The sequence below is a fragment of the Pleurodeles waltl genome, chromosome 9 (assembly GCF_031143425.1).
Source record: "Pleurodeles waltl isolate 20211129_DDA chromosome 9, aPleWal1.hap1.20221129, whole genome shotgun sequence".
Taxonomy (NCBI): domain Eukaryota; kingdom Metazoa; phylum Chordata; class Amphibia; order Caudata; family Salamandridae; genus Pleurodeles; species Pleurodeles waltl.
This window is the reverse complement of record NC_090448.1, coordinates 512,655,005-512,674,123: the sequence shown is the minus strand read 5'-3', so window position 1 is coordinate 512,674,123 and position 19,119 is coordinate 512,655,005. Positions and strand designations below refer to the sequence as shown.

Sequence of the window (19,119 nt, the reverse complement as noted above, 5' to 3'; positions counted from 1 at the left end):
CATGACAACCACCTTTTTCCATTCTAGGCACAGTACTACAGCTTTGAATTTGTTTAATATTATGTAAGCCAAACTTGAATGGATAAAAGCAATCCCTGATACATGAGTTCCCCTCCTATTACAGCTTTTCAGAGAGGCATAACTTTGTCCAGACAAAAGGGAGCATTCAGTATAAGTCAAGACAATACCCTTTCAGGCTGAGAGTGCCACATACACTATGCAAAAAAGAAAGCAGGGAACCCTGGGTAGTTCCCAAGTTTTAGGTGGAGAGCAGTCCCTTTATATGGAACACTATTCAACACCATTGACACCCTAAATCAGCTCACCTCAAACGTCTGCTTTTCTAACTGAGTTTTTAGGCATAAGATTAGCACAGTGATACCCACGCTGAGCTGCAAAATGACTAAAGTCTCTTACCATTCCAGTCACAGATCTACAGCTTTAGATTGGTAAAATACCATCCAAGCCAACCTGCAATGAATAAAAGCAACCCTGACACAAGTGTTAAACTCATGCTATAGTTTTTTCAGAGAAGCATAGATTTGTCCAGACAAAAGGGAGCACCCATTATAAGTCAAGACAATACCCTTATAAAGTATTAAAAAAAGGAAGCAGGAAACCCTGGGTAGTTCCCACGTTTTAGGTGGAAAGCAGTTCCTTTATATGGAACAATATTGAACATTACTTAAATCTACTCACCTCATGTGTCTTTTTGTAAGTATAGGATTAGCATAGTGATATCCACTCCGAGCGAGAAAAGTGGCAAAGCCTTTTGCCATCTTTCCAGCAAAGTCTTGAAGCTTCAGAGTATTCATTCCAGTAAATCTCTTGCGATTAGTTTTAGAGCTGGTCTGTAACTGAATAGAAGGATAAGGGATTGAAGACATACGTCAGAACACAATAATGGGGGGACTGGAAGCGCGTCTAGGGCCAGCATGCAGGCTCCCTAAATATACATGTATACAAGTGGAGTATGTTGTTCCTTAAAGAATCAGAAAAGGAAACAGAACTGTCAGTAGGTCGGGGTGGGTCTGGGCAAGCAGATGAGAGGATCTAATTGCCCATAAGCAAGAGCTCTCACACACCCAAATGGGTGTCTTGCATCATCATTCGTTTAAAAATACGATGCGTTTATGAAGTGTAAGTGGAGGTGCTGTGGGTGTAATTGTGATATACAAATAACTAACTCTGGATCCCACAGACCTCTCGTCAGAACACTCCTGGCCCACTAAAGAATGAGAAGGAGGACTGCCATGCTGTTTAAATCTTGACCTGCATGCCTTGAACACCAAAAGTGACTCCCAGTGGCAGTTTGCTGACCTCCTGCTTGAGCTACAGGGAAACAACAAGCTACCAGAGGCCTTTACTTGCTTTCCAGGTGACCGGTCCCATCTAGATCTGACCTGTCCCCTCTTCTGGCTTCTGTCTGTGCGAGTTCTGACCCTCAAGTACTGTCCCCAAGGTCTTGGACCATTTGTTGTAGCCAGGGTTTACTCCTCCTTGACTAACTGTAAGCTTTACCAGATTTGAAGCTGAGCAACATCAATGACTACCTTGGTCGGCGGTTTGACCAGATTCAACGCCGAGCAGCCCCAGATTGATGGCTTCACCGGATTTGACACTGAGCAGCCACCGATAGACTCCTAAATCTCTCACAGAGGCTTCCAGTCATCATCAAGCCTTTCCTCTAATACAGAAAACATTCTAAGTCAGAAGGTATACTTTTCACCGGATGAACCCGATCCATGAATCTGACCGGTGATTCATCATGCTTGGCCTTAACTTTTGCCTTTAACCTGGTCAAGCCCAACCTGATACCTGTGGTTCGCACGCTAAGCTTTTCTGAAATATTTTTAATTCCAACTTTTAAAATACATATCTCCAGTTCTACTTATTGGATTTTTGTAGTTTTGGTGCCAATCTAGTATTCTCTAGTTTTCCAAATTGGTTTAAGATTTTGATTCTGTTGTGTTTTCACTTTATTACTGTTTAAGTGCTGCATAAATACTTTACACATTGCCTCTAAGTTAAATGTGACTGCTCTGTGCAAGCTGCTAGAGCATTGAACACAGCTTTATTTAGTGATTTTTGTGATTCAGCCCGACAAAGATTGTGAGTGTTATTTGTGGTTGTTCTCCACTCTTTCAACGAATACTCAAATTTCTTTCAATATCCATATAGGAGGCTTCCGCAATCACATACCACAAGGTGGCACTCTAGTTTTTGTTGCCTGCTTTGAGTAGAAAGTTAGGTTATTTATATGTTGTTCATTTACATGAATTGCAAGCTTTAACAAATACATAGTTTAAAAAAACCAAAAAAGCACCCGTGGTTAAAAAATTACAAATTTACCTATCACTTTATAACAGCTTTACAATACTCCCATCAGAAATGGCAATTGCCTTTTCTACTCCCTGAAAATTCTTTTTACTCCCAACATGTAAAAGTTCAACTACATAGCTCAAGTCCTGGGCTGTGGAGGGAAAAACAGACAATAATTGGCAAAGCCAATAGGTGTGACATTGTCTGCCAACTTTTTCACAATTGTTTTCTTGTCATGTTTTTTGAAAAACGTAATTGTTTGGGAAGCTGCCTGCCATTCACCAATGTAAAAAAAGACTGACTAAAAGGAAATTTGTTTTTTTTTACTCAAAAAGTACACATTACCGTCTACTCCCGCTGTCACTGAAGGGAATTACATTGTGTCTGTATGTGCTCGTGAAAGGGCAGCATGCAATAAGTCATAGTAAAGTAGCCAATGACTGAATTAAACTACAGCATTGCTGCTTAATACTTGCTCAGCTGCGCTGGAAACAAATGTGAATCCCACAATCACAGAAAAATGGATGAGGTGTGGCTGAAAACCCTATAGGTAACTTTGTCATACACATAATTCTAGTAAAATCAAAAGGTCTTGGCTAACACAACCTAAAAAAGACAATAATTCTGTCACAGGCCACCAGACTAGTGCCTTTGAGAAAGAAAGAAAGAAAGAAAGAAAGGAACAAAGAAAGAAAGAAAGAAAGAATGATGGCTAGAAAGATGGAAAAAAGAAGGGTAGAAAGGAAAAAGGAAGGTTTGAAAAAACAAAGGATGGAAGGAAAGAAAGAAGAGTAGAAAGTAATTGCACAGGAAGAAAGAAAAAAGAATAGAAAGAAGGATGGACAAAAAGAAGGGTAGACTGAAGGATAGAAAGAAAGAAGGATGCAAAGGAGGGTGGATAGAAAGATAGAAGGTAAGAAAGTAGGATAAACAGAAGGAAGGAACGAAAGAAGGAAAGAAAGACAGAAGGATGGAAGAAAGGAAAGAAAGAAATGATAGAAAGAAAGATGGATACAAGGAAGGAAGGGAGGAAAGAAGAGAGGAAATGAAGAATGATAGAAAGAATGACAGGAAGAAGCCTAGAAATATGCAAAAAAGAAGGACATAAAGAAGAATAGAAAGAAGGTAGGAAAATAAGAAGGATAGACAAATGGAAGGATGAAAGAACCATAGAAAGAAGAATAGAAAAGGAATGAAAAGCAAAGAAAGCAAGAAAGACAGAACAATAGAAAGAGAGAAAGCAAGAAAGATGGAAAGAAAGAAGAAAGGAGGAATAAAAAAGCAACTGAGACAAAAGCAGGAAAGAAACAAAGCAAGAGAGAAAAAAGTAGGAAAGAAAGAAGAAAATGTATTTTAAAAAAGTGTTTAAAATGCTACAAATTAAACACGACAAAGGCCAGTTTTCTTTATAGGCAAGCTTTATTAATGAACCATTGGTGAAATTGATTCCAGAATAATCACGATCTAAATAATTACTCACTTATGAATACACGTGTAATATTGAAGCTTTCAGTTTGTGTACTGACTGCATATTAAAAAGAGAAATCAGAACAGTCATATAAACTAAAGACATCCCAAAATGAATTTACAACAACTTTAGATGGCGGCAGGAACTGATAAAGAGTGTAATATGGCCTGTGCACACATCTGGTATAAAGTGCCTGGCTTTCATTTGAGGCGCTAAACACAAAAGCAACACTAGGGTAATTATAAATTAAAAACAAAAACGCTTTCACTGAAGGGAGTTACCTTGTGTGTGGATGTGCTCATTGGGAGAGAGTAAATACAGTCACTCAAAGTGAAGTTAACCAGTGGCTGAAGTAGGCTGACTCATTGTCCCACACTGTATGTTGTAGTGGGTGAAAGCAAAATATGAATGACACAACAGTAGACTAATGGATAAAGAGAGGTGGCCGAAAACCCCTTAAAATATGTATATTATACATATTATTTCTTTACAATCAAAATGTTTGGCTTATGCCAGACCTAAAAATAAATTGAAAATATATCTTTCAAACATTACTGAAACTAAAATCAGAAAGAAAGTCTAACATATAAACATCAACTTGTATTGCCTTGTGAACTAAGTATAAATTTATCACAATCCACCTTATTTTATATATAGTTGATTGGCATTCAGGGAAGGAATGTAATGTAAGACTAAATCTATGTTGGAAAAAAATGAGAAGCTGAGTTTGACAAGCTTTGGTAAAGCCAATAGGTATGGCTTTCATGTGTTAACACATGTGAGCAGAGGTATCCCCCATTGCTGCGTAGCATGTTAAAACTAGACCGATTCCAATTGGCTTGACCAATGCTGAAGAAAAAAGTAGCAAAAAAAAAACAAATGCTTTCTATAAAGAGTGCATAATGGAGAAAAAAATGGAATGTGACAAAACTGTAAAAGACACACTCATAAATTCCAAAGTAAGCACTAATTAAAGTGAAATGATACACTGCCAATAGCATGACCTGAGAGAGCAGTACTACTCTGGAAGGAGCCAAGACCACTCTATGTATAATTTAAACAATTTTTAACAATAGTTTGCGCAGCTAGCTGCTCTATCGAGCCAGAATTTAAAAAAAGAAAGAAATGCATGTATGATCTGGTTTTGCTGAAGCCTGATGTCACAATAACCAACTTGCCAAAAAGTCCGGCAAATGCTGTGCATGCAAGGAGCTCCTGTATGGTGCACCTAAGTGGGTAGCCTTCTACCAATGAATAAAGACTTCATGAGATATTGAAACGTAAGATTTACTTGTTGCTAGAGGAAAGAGTAAACACATGAGACCTGCTACGTCTCAATGAACAACAAATAACTCTTCCCACGTCACAGCCATCATTGTAACATTTGACCTGGAAAAGGTATTCCTTAAATCAAGGGGGTTTCCTTACATGCAGAGTACACTTTATCAAAACATTTTTTCCGGGCTGCCCATGTTTCCCAGCCATCATTTTAACAATTGGTCTGGAAAAGGTAAACATTAAATCAAGGGGACTTTCTTACATACAGCATACACTTTATCAACACATATTTTCAGGGCTGATGCATATTTCTGTCAATTTTGCTTAGCTATAAATTTATAGTTGGAATAACATAAAATATTTACAGTGTGATGCAAAGAGTTTCCTTTAGTATTTACAATATTTATGTTAAGTTCATATTTGGTTCATGCTAAAAGCACATAATTTTTTCATAACTTCTATTTTAACTGGTTGTGGTTGCTGGACTTGCATTGTAATGAACTCTGTCTACATAGTGCCTTCTTTTAACTCGGTGAATTCTAGCACGTATTACTAATGCATATTTAAACATTAAAGCGCTTTAATTTATCACACTGCTTATTCTGCAGTTGGCAGAGTTATAACTGTGGCATGCTGTCAAATCTGAACACCTGGAAATTGTGATCACATCCCATTCTGGTCATGGTGGTAAACATGGCATCTCAGGACGGCCAGAGTTTCTTCCAGCCGCTTTCCTCCTGGATGTCGCGGATGTGCGAAGCTGTTCAACACGCTGGGGACTCCATCTCCAGCTCCCTCAGCAACATCAGCAAAAAAGATTGCCAGCCCAGCATCGATGTGAACTCAAATTCAGACGTGGATTACCAAGCAGATACTTTTGGAAACAAGATGGACGACTTTGACGAAGATGTAGTTGATGATTTTGAAGGATCATTTGGTGCTCAAGACTGTTTGATGGAGGATATCCCATCAATACAGTCAAATCCTGGCATGAATTCCCAGGAGACTTTACATGACCAAAGTATGCATGGGCAACATCTGGATGAAAGACAACTTATAGGTAATAAAGACTCAAGTGCAGATTTCACGGGTACTGGAGCACTGAGTAGATCTGTTCAAATAAGCTATCAAGCGTACGATGACAACCAGCTTTTTGATATGCTTCCAACAATACCGGAAGAGGAGGAGCGTATCGACAGCCAGATAAGAGAACTTATAAGGGACAATCGTAGTTTGGTGGGATATTCTGTAAACAATATGAATGGTAAGACTACTTCAACAGGTAAGGTAGATGACCTTATGTTTGTGGAGTAATTCACTATGAGTTGTTCTTTTATCTATCTTTTCCTTTTGTGCACATTCATTTATGCTTATAATTTCCGTTTTAAGGTGATGTGATACCACATCATAAATTCTGTTTGACAGAGATGCGCAAAATGTGGTATAGCACAAGCAAAACTGAAAAAGAGTAACAACATGGACACTTGCCTGGTGCACTCTTGTATTGGTTGCTCATCCTGAACAATTAGATAAACATTTAAAATGTCTCTAATTTCCCTCCAGTTCATCATAAATTCTATTGAGGGCATATTGCCAATGGCATTCCTAATGAAAAACATCAATATTGGGTCAAGAAAAATCGTTAATGAAGTTTGCCAAAACTTTTGACAAATAAAAACCCACTTTTGCTCATCTCAGTCATTACCATTTAAAGAAACATATTCTTCTGCCATCCTTAAATTTTCATTTTACTATTTTGCATTCATTTGTGTTGATGCTGCAGAGTCAATCAAAGAGAACATGAGAGCAGTGTTTGCATGGAAGAATCTTTGCTGCCCATATGCTTTTTGCGTTGGATCCATTTCTTAGAAAAAATAGGTACTTACAGTGATATTTTTTGAAAGCAGGAAAGAGTGGAAGACACACCTCTTTAATGAGCACTAGATCACAATGCAGTAACTATCCAGTCATTTGCAATCTCTACTCTCACTCGTTGACTGTATGCCTGCAATTGACCCTTACAGCACTCTCCTGCCTTTTACCTAGGTTCATGCTATACAAATACCACATATATACTCACAGAACAGTGGCTTCCACATGACCAACTGTAGTAATGCTTTTGAAAATGGAGCCTTAAATCTGTGAACTGATGTCATGTTGTTAAGGTGTAATAGGAGTACTTGTGGAACTTTAGAAAAATGTAGAGTCAGTTGTGCAAAGGAGGGGTCACATATAGCAGCCGTTTTTGTACACCAGCTGCTTTGTGACCCCCCACTTTCATTTTGCACTGTGACTGATGTACTTCTCAATTACACTAAAAAATGGCTAATCACAAGGAATCGCAAAAATTACATTGGGGGGAGCAACTTCCACATAACAAATAGCTACAACCTGCATAGACTGGTCAGCAAAAACGCATGATGAAATTACTGATGATGCAATCCCCGTTTAGGATAATGTACGCTGATAGTGACACAGGTATAGGTTTTGGGAATATATAGCATCCTTTTTTATTGTACTTAAACAAGTTGAAAAATAAATTGAATACTGCCGCAAATAGAAGAATGAGAGCGAGAGAAAAGGACAAGGAGAGCGCATTCACTCATAATTGTTTAATTTTCTATATGTCAGTCACATGCTTTTGTCATTAATCTCATGCTCAACTCCCTCAGTATCTCCAACCATAGACCATTTTACTTAAGACAGCATTGCAACCCTTTTAACCTATTTCGCTCAACAATATTTATTTATTCTAAAAACAAAATAAAAGAACAATAGTCTGGTGGATATCATTCAATAGTTCTCATTTTAAGGTGTATTCTGGGATAGGGGGCTTAGAGAAATATGATATTAAAAATAAGTCCTAAATGTATTTGCTTTTTTCACAACACAAAAAAAAAATTGTTAATGCACTACATATGTTAAAAATAAATGGTGTGATAATTAACCAATTAAAACTGTATATACATCAACAAATTGGGGAACTTACATAACACATTAGTTTTCTTGTACTTTAGTTTAGCAGTGAGGAAATGTACTTTCACCTTTTTGTCCATCCTAAGTTTAGATTTGTTTGTATTTTTAGATGGCGTGTGGTATGCCCACTACAAATTTAATAGTCTTTGGGCATTTTTCTGTCCACCAGTTTTCTGTTTCCTAGTTTGGATTGTATTTCTGAGGCACCAACACTGCTGGGTCTTGGTCAAACCTGAATAAATATGGGAGGGTTGTGAGTGAGCTATTAAGGTGTAGTCAGAGTTTAAGATCTGGAGTAGAGAAGTATTCACCCTTGTAGCAATGGATCATCACAGAGAAGGTGTTTATTGGTAAGAGGTTGGCAAATGTGAGTATCTTATCTGGAGCACATTTTGTAAAAATTTGATAGAGATAGTGGCGGGCACAGATAGTTGGTATTTAGTTGGGAAGCCTATTATGCAGCTGGGTAGGACCGTTTACTTCTCTCAGTAGGCCAATAGATCTTTGAGCTCAGCTGCATTTCCCACCTTTTTGCAGAGACTGTGTTTGTCTCTTGAAGGTGTGGACATACTGTGCTATATTGCAGAACAAATATCACATGCATGGATGAGTAGTATTTATCACCATTGGGAAAGCAGTAAAAACCAAGAAGAGACAGAAATATTTATTTTCCTTTGTTGGTGTTAAATCTGGCCATTCTTTCTATTCTCCAATCATTCCTGTTGGTTGGTGAAGTGTACAGTATGCTAGAAACCATACAATTTTGTAGCAATGTACCTTCTTACCTGGGATGAGAACTTTCAATTCACTTCACCTGAAGACAGCTGCATCCGGAGTGACACTCACATCCACAAAGGATCTCTAGGGAATGCCTCACTGTATTGTTTACACCTGTGGCATTATTTAGCAAAGTGCTTCATACCATTAGCAGTGGAAGGGAGCTGACCACTTTGTCAAGGGACATTCCCACATGTTCTATAAAACCCCTAACACCTACCCCACACCTTGGCAGCAGGTAAACAGAAACCCAGTGGAATCCTCAACGTTCTAAGTTTTATTGATAATAAATGCCACTGATATTTATGTGAAGGTGGTTCTAATTCCTGGATAACCCTAATGACAGCCACCACCCTTTGTGATACATGGCCCAATGTGTGTGCTCCTTTGTGGTTAGAATTGGTTAGTTGGGTAGAACTCCAGTGCAACATTTGCTGGCTGTGTGATTTTTTAACCTGAGGCAATGATGTGGTTGTTGCTATGTCTTGTATGGCTAAGCTGAAACATGGTCCATGTGTTCTCACTTCTAGGAAAACCATCAATTTCAGGTAACCCAATAGGTCTCTTAAAACACCACTGGAGCATTTATGGGCACAATAGATCTAACCTTACCATTCAACCATCAACTGTGTTTGGCAGTTTGTGCTTTACTTTCATGATTGTATTGAGATCCCAGAACCAAGACCCGTGTGTTGACCATTCAACTTAAATCTGCAAAGAACAAGCTGCGTTTCCATTAAAATCAGACTACTTAACACTAAGATGAAAGGTTTTTCTTTGCCACCTGCGCAATGGTAAATCTGATTAACAATCACACAGGAGCGTATAGTCGACCAAGGGCCATGACCCAGCTTAATAGTGATCACAAAAAGGAGGACAGATGACAGCCAGGTACACAGATACACCCCAGAGAGAAATGTGGTGTATTTTTACCTAAGGGGTTCAGTTTGGATACTGGCACAAAATTGTAAAGGTAGAATCCGGATAGAATCTGAACTACTCCTCCAGCTTGCATCTAAAGCCAGTGAGCAATTCTATTCAGCATTACCATATTTGGTGCATGATGATCCAAAATCCGCTAATTTATGCCAGACTAGGAGCAACAATAGTAATATGTCCTCAAGCATCACAAGCATATTGTCCCATGTGATGTCCATGACAAGAAGTGTAAGTTAGGAGACAACTTGATCCAGGAAATTGGGCAACCAGAGGACCCTGATTCAGGATAGGAGTAACAGAGGATGATGAATCTGAAAAAAGGCTTCTTCATGAAGGATGTGATGACCGATCATCTCTCTTGGAATGGTCACAGTGCAGAGGAAGTAGCCAATAAACATAGAGCCCATAAAAACAAGTACGTTAAAGCTGCCTTAGCTGGGAGATAAATGGATCACATATCTGGGATTAACTTTATCTATAACTTAATACATTTTGCTAAGAAAGTGCTTTACGTTCTGCATTTACAAGTCAATAAAATAGTCAAATAGTTTTACACTGCTTCACCTTCCTACACATTTTATTTACTTTACTTTACTTTATTTGATCATTTGGACCGTTGCATTCAATTAGTTAAAACACTTGTTAGAGCGCTGAAAGTGTAAGACAGGGTGAGAGGCTTGAGGGAGCTGGGGAACCAATTGCCATGAAACCCTGAATGTGGAGAATATGAAAAAGCTGCTGAATGTGACTACGGTAGATAGAGAGACTCTTTATCTACATATTCAAGTTGTATTGATGGTTCATTTCTTTTTGTCCATGACATCGTCTCAGTCATTTACTGTCATGGCCTGTTTATTTCTTATTTTGTTGTCATTCATAGATTGGTGGATTTTGTCCCAGGCCTAAAGATAGGCTAAGTGCTGTTTGCAGAGGATTGGTGGGTAAAAATGGAGGTGGTTGCGCCACTAACAAATGTTCCTCCAGGACTTATTGTTACATCCATGTTCCTAGAGCTTTCTGGATGGGCTTTTCATTGGCCGGAGCTTTTTGGACTGAGATGTTTTAGATTTTTAGTGTGTTTTTGATGATTTTTAGGAATTCCTCATGTAGATCATTTATGCATATGTTGAAAAGGAAGGCGGCCAGCATGGAGACTTGTCTTAGCCCAGTTTTAAAGAGAAATGTTGAGGTCAACTGATCATTCAATCAGTATGTAACCTGGCCGATGTTTTTGTGTATCTTTTATTGAGTAGTGACCATAGTCTGTCATAGTTCATGTGCTCACACACAGATGATAAATCTAAGAATGCTGCTAATGAACATCCTCTTTTGAATATTTAAATACCAGATGTTGAAAACCAAGGCCTGGTAAATGGTAGAAAGGCCATTTTTAAATTTGCATTGGTACATGGTCTGGATGCCGTCATCATCCCATTCCTGGATGTTTCATGGGATTGTGTTGTGAAGATCTTGGAGTCTGTGCCTTTTCCATTCATGGGTCTGTACGATTGTGGGTCTGATGCCTTCCATTTCTTAAATATCACAACTTGGTGATATTGTGGCACAGATTTGGGAAGACTCACGCCTTGATGCACTGGTGAAAGAGGGCATAATTGATTTTCACCCATCAGTTACTGTAGCATTTGGATAGCTCATTCCGGACGAAGTTGAGCCCAGTAATTTGTGATTTTTCAAGCTGAAGATTGCCTCCTCGGTCTGTGTAAGGGGGAACCAGTGTTATCTTTGAATCTCTTTGAGCAAATTCACCAACTAAGACACAGCTTCTAAACCTTGACTGATTTTAGTCAACTTATTTAAACTTGCAAAAAGTTTCAGTCTGCTTGAAAAGCATGACAGAAAATATAAGCATTTTGGTTCTCGTTGATTTGGCTTTTTGATTGAAGATTTCTTTTGTGTTTACTTTGCACTGTCCCCAGCACTCAAGTTGTTGATTTTCACTAGCTAATGTACCATATTCTCCTTCATAGATCAAGATCTTATGATACCTTGGTACAAAGCAAGAGATCTTCTTTAATGCTATTTTGTTTCTATGGAAACATGCCTGTCCACTTATTGCAAGGATGGTTGTCAATAGCAATTCAACTAAGAAAATAGACACACTTAATTTAGCAGCCATTGCCGATTAAGCGGAATGCGGCAGAGTGCTGTGCCTGCTCCTATCTTGGAAGCAGTATAATTTGCCCCTGGATTGTGACGTCTTTACCAATGCATGTTTAGTTATAAATTAAAATATTTTAAAAATATTTTTTATGAATCACGGTTTAAGACTATATTCTACTTTGAAAACAAGGTATTACCTCTACATACCCCTGTATGCCAACATTTTAATCAAAAACAAATTAAAATGCTGAATGGAAAATATGCGTTTTTGCCCCATTGTTTTCAAATTTTGGAATATCCAGATGGGTACTTTTGAGAATACCACACTAGCTTTATCCTTTAAGATTTCTACTAATGCAGTTGGATATTAGCAACAGGCAGAGGGACACTAAAATGATGCTTGTTCGACAGTCAAGTGTAACTGTAATGACATTAAATAAAGGCCAATTAAATGTTGACTCGTAGTTTGGATGTTGTAAATGATTTGTGTCAGAGGTGGCCTGTTTTGGTGAGTATTCTTAACACATTTCTGTTTTCGTAGCTTGTCAAAAATAACAATGTAAATGTAGATTTACCTTAACTCAGTTCAGTGCAAACACTTAAAACCCCTCCGTTTATGTGTCTTTCAGTGGCAAATAGGCTTATCTAACAGTACTCACTCGGTTATTTGGACGTATGTGCTAAATCTAAGCATCATCCTCTGATGCAGTAAAGCTGCATTTGCAAGATGCCATTTTACCTTATATTGTGAGCTTTCAATGCATTAATAGGGAATAACGTACGTCAATAACAAATCTGCAATTACATTGGGCATTTTGGGAGTGGGGTTAGAACCCGTTTTCTGCTGGTTGTACCAGTCCACATTGTTTCCCTAATGCAGCTCAGTAGATCAACAATGGTGATAATATTGAATTGGCTCTAAAGGTACGCATAGAGCAGAAATACTTACAAATTCCTGGCCAGTCAAACCCACATGCGCACTGTGCTCCCTCCAACCCAGCACTATGTTGCCAGGCTGGAGAGTGCAGGAACAGGCTCCCAGTCTGCCTGGGGAGCAACCTGGCTCAGTGTACTGGCCAATCCAAACGCTGCTCTGCGCAGCCTCAGGATTGGCCGCAGTGACTAGGAAAGAGGAGTGGCGCGTGGGCGGAGAAGGTACGTTTTTATTTATTTCATTTCTTTAAATAAATGTTTCTGATCCCCCCATCCATCCCACCCTGCTGCGTGCTGCATGCCCCTTTACTACACAGTGAGCCTTGACTGACTGTTAAAGCAAAATAAAGTGTGTTTCTTCATCTGCTCTTATCCTCTGAAAACTAGCCAACCGGTTCAACACTGCAACTTTCCATTACAGCCCAAAGGCAACACAATTACCATAATCCTTGCAAATGGGAAGCTAATTTCTATTCAGACTCCAATAAAATTAGGTTGGTCTTCCTGCAACTCAATCTCTCCACAATTAATGAACCACCCTGCGATGTTCCATTTCAACCAGAAAACAAATGAACACACACACAAAATCTCAAGGCGGCCAGAGAAGTCTACCCCAAACACCCTTAGCCCGCATTAGGACTACATCTTCTTGAAAACAAAATGCTGAATGAAAACCTCACCAACATGTTCGTATCTTAAGCTGGAGATATCACAAACATTTTAGGTTTTATTAGGTGTAGAGCCAAAAAGCCCAAACCATCAGAAAACAGGTACACTCAGAATCTTAGTACAAGTAAAAGGCTAGTGAGTACATGAGAAACAATATCAATATTCAAATAATACAATGTTTTCTGACTCAAAATAAAGTGATAAATCCACTAAAATGAATCCTTTTCGCTAGAAAAGTCATGAAAAGTAACTCAGTCCCTTGCTTTGTTATACTGCAACAATCTACACTAAAACATTAGGCATGCGCTATCGTTACATTCCTTTTGCAGACATCTAAAACTGTTTTGCTACGATTAAGGCTTGCTTAAAGACTACATGTGTCAAACACTCCATAGTTCAGGCATAAATGCTGAAAAACAATAGAGATGAAAACAATAGAGATTCGTCAGAACCAGATTGCTCACATTCTTGTTTCGTTTTTTCTACTTGACATTTTTCTGCCCTACAACTGTTTATCTACAGTAGCATGTAAAGCAGCTCTGTGATAGAACTCAGGTCAGCCATATTAGTAAAAAACACTTTAAAGAATATAACAATGCGTGGATGTTTCTGTGTGAATAACTCTAAATACCTCACTATGGTCCCTATTCATACTTTTTTTGCACCGCCTTTGCGTCATTTTTTGACGCAAAAGTGGTGCAAAGTTACAAAATACAATTATATTTTGTAAGTTTGTGCCGCTTTTGCGTAAAAGAAATTATGCAAATGCAGCGCAAAAAAAGTATAAATATGGGCCTATGTTTTCCTGCTGCTCTGTAAGTGAATTTAATGTAATAGCCTTCCACACAATACTATAACCTAAAATTCCAGGTAACCACCAATTTGCCAGGTTAATATGGGTCAAGAAGACCAAAATTATTATATATTTGTGAGATGCATGTCTTTGGTGCAGTTTTACAATACAAACTCAACCAAAGGTTTTATTTTTTGTTCTTTAATTTGGCGATAGGATTAAAACAAATTACAAAGGGCTAGTTAAATGTTTGGCTATCTGTGAACACAAAGCACACAACATTGCATGGTTTGAGTCCACAACTGACCATATGTTTAAACATGCAGCCTTTACACTTTTCAGTTTGAGAACTATTCAGAATTCACATTTAATTATGTAAAAAAAAGGTTTTCAAAAGGTTGATATAAAATGTCAAATGTTAAATCTAATAATGTCAATGTGTCTGATGGCAGGACAGTCCTACTCAGGCCAAGGATGACCACTGTCCAGGTCTTTAATTATGCAAAAAAGATTTTCAAGAGGTTGATATTAAAGACCTGGACAGTGGTCATCCTTGGCCTGGGTAGTCCTGTACTGCCAGCACACAAATTGAAATAGGTAAGTAGTTACCTGAACAGATATACAAAGACTGCCAAATCTCATTGTTAGGGCTAGGCACTTCATATTTCTTTATGTTGGCAAATTACTTAGGTAAACATTCACATACTGCCATGGGAGCATCAGAATTTTTTAATTGAAATACGATGAACTCATCTTGAAATTACATAGAATATAGAGTATATGCAAAAAAGTGAACCCCTGGATATTTCAAATGATTAAATGACTGAAAATGTATGAAAAAAATAATACAAATGCCTTGTTCTCTAGCCTGCATTTGATAATAGCTAAAGTTGTATTTACTGTTCAATAGATACAATATAAAAATTGCCTCATGTAAATTTTATTAGCCACAGGTAGGTATTTTCTATTGAGGGGTATACACAAATGACTCTATTATTAATTATAATGGAAGTAAAGCTGTTGCCTGGGGAGCCCTGTCCCATACTACTGTGTGTCAGGAGGTGCTTGTTGCACCTGGGGGCTGGACTCTTGTAATCAGTGCTATAAAGCGTGGCCCTGACACCTGAAGTGCAGGAAGTTAAACTGTTGCCTGGGGACTCCCTGTCTCATACTACTGTGCACCAGTATGTGCTTGCTACTGGGAGCTGGACTCTTGTAATCTGTGCTATAAAGTGCGGCCCTGCTACCAGTAACGCAGGACACGCCCGGGCGACGACCAGACCAAAAGAGGGCCCATTTGTGCCCAACCTGGCAGGCCGAGGCTGGGCTGGGCCACTCCCCTGAAAAGTAGCCACTTGTCAAGCCCATATTTTTCTATAGTTCTCAGGTGAACCCCTTTGTTAGCCATTGAATCACCATGGGCAAGCGCAAAGCGACTAGGGGCCCAGCCTTCACACATCCGCCCACAAGTATCGATACCATGCTCTAGATACCTATCGGGGTTGTTACCAAGGAAACAGCCCTAACCAAACGAAGGCTATCTTTAGGTCATAAGGGAGGCTTGTGCACGTCGAGTTGTGGGAATTAGCCATTTGTAGGTGCCAGCTGAGCAGTGGAATTAGCAGTAAATGAAGAAGTTGGGCAAGCTATACCCCAACGAGTAACCCCACAGCACAGCACAGTAGTCCCTATGGTAGGTTCTATTAGTGCCAATTTATCCCCCGAACCAGCTGCCAAATACAAGAAGATCTGCAAGCATACAGCTCGGGCAGCAACCTCTACAAGTCAAACACTTACTGGCAAAGGTTTGGGTTAACAGCTGGCAGGGTTTGCAAGTACTGAAGAGATATACAGTAGAATTTCCCCAATCATGGAGGAGCAACTAAGGCGGTCATTCCAACCGCGGCGGGCGGCGGTAGCCGCCTGCCTGGCGGGAACCGCCGAATGACCGCACCGCGGTCAAAAGACCGCGGTGGCCATTCTGGCTTTCCCGCTGGGCCGGCGGGCGACCGCCAAAAGGCCGCCCGCCGACCCAGCAACGATGAAGCCGGCTCCGAATGGAGCCGGCGGAGTTGCTGGGGTGCGACGGGTGCAGTGGCACCCGTCGCGATTTTCAGTGTCTGCAAAGCAGACACTGAAAATCATTATGGGGCCCTGTTAGGGGGCCCCTGCACTGCCCATGCCAGTGGCATGGGCAGTGCAGGGGCCCCCAGGGGCCCCACGACACCCGTTCCCGCCATCCTGTTCCTGGCGGTAAAAACCGCCAGGAACGGGATGGCGGGAAGGGGGTCGGAATCCCCATGGCGGCGCTGCAAGCAGCGCCACCATGGAGGATTCCCTGGGCCAGGGGAAAACCGGCGGGAAACCACCGGTTCCCCTTTTCTGACCGCGGCGGTCAGAATGGCCCAGGAAGCACCGCCAGCCTGTTGGCGGTGCTTCCGCGGTCCCCGGCCCTGGCGGTCATGGACCGCCAAGGTCGGAATGACCCCCTAAATCTGATTAAGGAACGGCTATCCACTATGGAAGCCCACCTTGCTAACTTGCTTGCACCCTCTATTGAGGTTGATTACCAGACAAACGCCACCAAGGGCCCTGTCGAGCACGCCAGCCGTCCCAGGTGCCAGATGAGCACAGCAGGGAAATCTCTTTTGCCCACTATCACACCCCAGAACACGAACACTTCACTGCCTGCCCTAGGGAATATGCCTACTCACGATTCTGCCTGCAGCTCCCATACAAATCATGGCACAGGGATTACAGGGGCATCCGGTACCAGCTCATCCAACATCCCCTTTCCGCTCCCAGTAGGCAAGCAGGGCCACTTGTTTGTGATGAGTGAGAATAACAGTGAAGTGGACCAAAACTCCACCACTGTGACCCTAAACCTTCCCCCAGAGGCCTGCCCGTATGTGATAACATTGGCCGGAGTACCACCTTTAAAGCACGGTCAAACTGAGTCTTGGTATCAGGCTCGTAAAAAGGTTATTTACTGGTTAGCTATGCATAGGAATTTTACCTTTTAACGCTGTGGAGACAAATGAGATTTGAATGGTTCAGAGAGTCAGAAGGATCTGCCCCTCACTGAAAGACATTGCTGGAGACTGTATCATATTAACTTTTGACACCCACAAGGTATCAGGAAATTATTGAGCTCAACCTCAACAAGGACCTCACTCAAAACTAGCATTGTTACATTACAAGCTTCCCAGACAGGTGCTGGGTCCATTTTCACACAATCGTCAGCCCAGCTGCTGCAGAGTTTTGCAAGCCTTAATAAGTTGTCGCTCTTTCTAACCTCATGAGAATGATTGACGGAAAGCGCCCCAGCTGACGGTGGAGCAAGTCTTGGATGTCAGGGGACCTGCTGTGTTCAAAATGTTATCTGCATCCTCACTAGGTTTACATTTGGGGTATGTCACACCCTCTGAGTCTGTAGCTTGGGCGAGCCAGCATGTCCAGCTGACACCACAGCATCCCCAAGACCGGGCCACACTCTGCTAAACAACTTTGCGAAAGCACATGCCACGCCCGTTCCAGGGTCTTTTATTCTTACTTCACATGCTAAACACCCCCTTACAAGAATATTAAGTTGTAACGTTGCATGTCTCTGCTCTAAGATCTCTCTCCCATAATGGCAATCCTTTATAAAATGCTATGATAGTGTGTTAATGCAGGAAACCTGGGATGTTTGATGTCTGAAACCTTTGTGTATTGGAAGGTTTCATGTCTTTCAATGTGCCCACTACCCTATCCCGCCCTGGCCTAGCATGAAGAGGCTTAGCAATTTGGATGAACTTTCTACTTGACGGTCACACAAAGCCCTTAAATACCCCAGGCCATGACTTCCAAGCAGTGCTTTTAAGGGAGCTGTGACTCTAAATCTCATTAATGTTAGCAATAATGATTTTGTGAATGAGCCGACCCACATATTTCCTTTTGTCTTTGAATATATTGATGCTATTGTGGAGAGACATTCAAATGCGGGCAGCAGACATATCTGTGCCTTGCTGGCGATTTTAATGCGAAGCTGCCCAACTTTAGCAGTTGGAAAGAATCTGACCCTGTAGGGGGTTCTGCTCAGAGAAGCAACAAATTAGAGGTCTTACTAGCCAGTTCTGACCTAACAAATGTGTTAGAGGTATTTGGTACTGGAGATGTGTGTCTGCCTACATTTTGGGGGGAAATAACTCCTTGGTCATCAATTACTTTTCCACCTTCCGCAACCTAATCAATCTCTAGTTATATGGCATCCCCGTCAGCACAAACTTCGTTGATCACAACTCGATTGAGACTGCTTTGAATATGCCATCTAGGGGCAACTTCCAAGTAGAAGCTGTTCTTAGATGCCTAGTGCCCTCCTCGGACAAACTAAGGCCGATATTTATACTTTTTGACGCAAACCAGTGCGCCACTGGTTTGCGTCAAAAAGTTTACCACTGACTAACACCATTCCTACGCACCATGCGGGCACCTTATTTAAGGATTGACGTTAGCCGGCGCTGCAGGCTGGTCAGAGTAAAAAAAAATGACTCAAACCAGGCAGCGCCGGCATAGGGGAAAATGGGGGTTGTGCGTCAAAAAATGGTGCAAGTCAGGTTAGAGTCAAAAACCATGGCTCAAACCGGACTTGCACAATTTTTTGACGCACAACCCCCATTGAAATGACTCCTGTCTTAGCAAAGGGTGATGTACAATAAAATCTTGAAGTGGGCTGATGACAATCAGATTCTAAATGCTTGTCAATATGGTTTTTGTAGCAGAATTGGCACCATAGATCAATGTCTGAATTTGAACCTAATCCTAGGGAAATATACAGTGCCAAAAAGACACCCCTATGTCTCGC

General features: G+C 40.6%; 1 protein-coding gene across 8 annotated transcripts in view; it reads left to right on the top strand.

Moving 5' to 3' along the window:
• The window catches only part of SYT16 (synaptotagmin 16), a 569,077-nt gene that overhangs the window by 396,221 nt on the left and 153,737 nt on the right, over positions 1 to 19,119 (top strand). For 5 of the 8 annotated variants that reach the window (XM_069207384.1, XM_069207383.1, XM_069207387.1 and 2 more), the window contains one exon: positions 5,677 to 6,332. The exons of 2 other annotated variants lie outside the window; for them this stretch is intronic. In XM_069207384.1, the coding sequence (XP_069063485.1) occupies positions 5,750 to 6,332 (583 nt within the window). In that variant the 5' untranslated portion in view covers positions 5,677 to 5,749. Of the gene's footprint in view, positions 1 to 5,676; positions 6,351 to 19,119 lie in introns of all 8 variants that reach the window. One more of the 8 variants, XM_069207386.1, reaches the window with a different exon arrangement.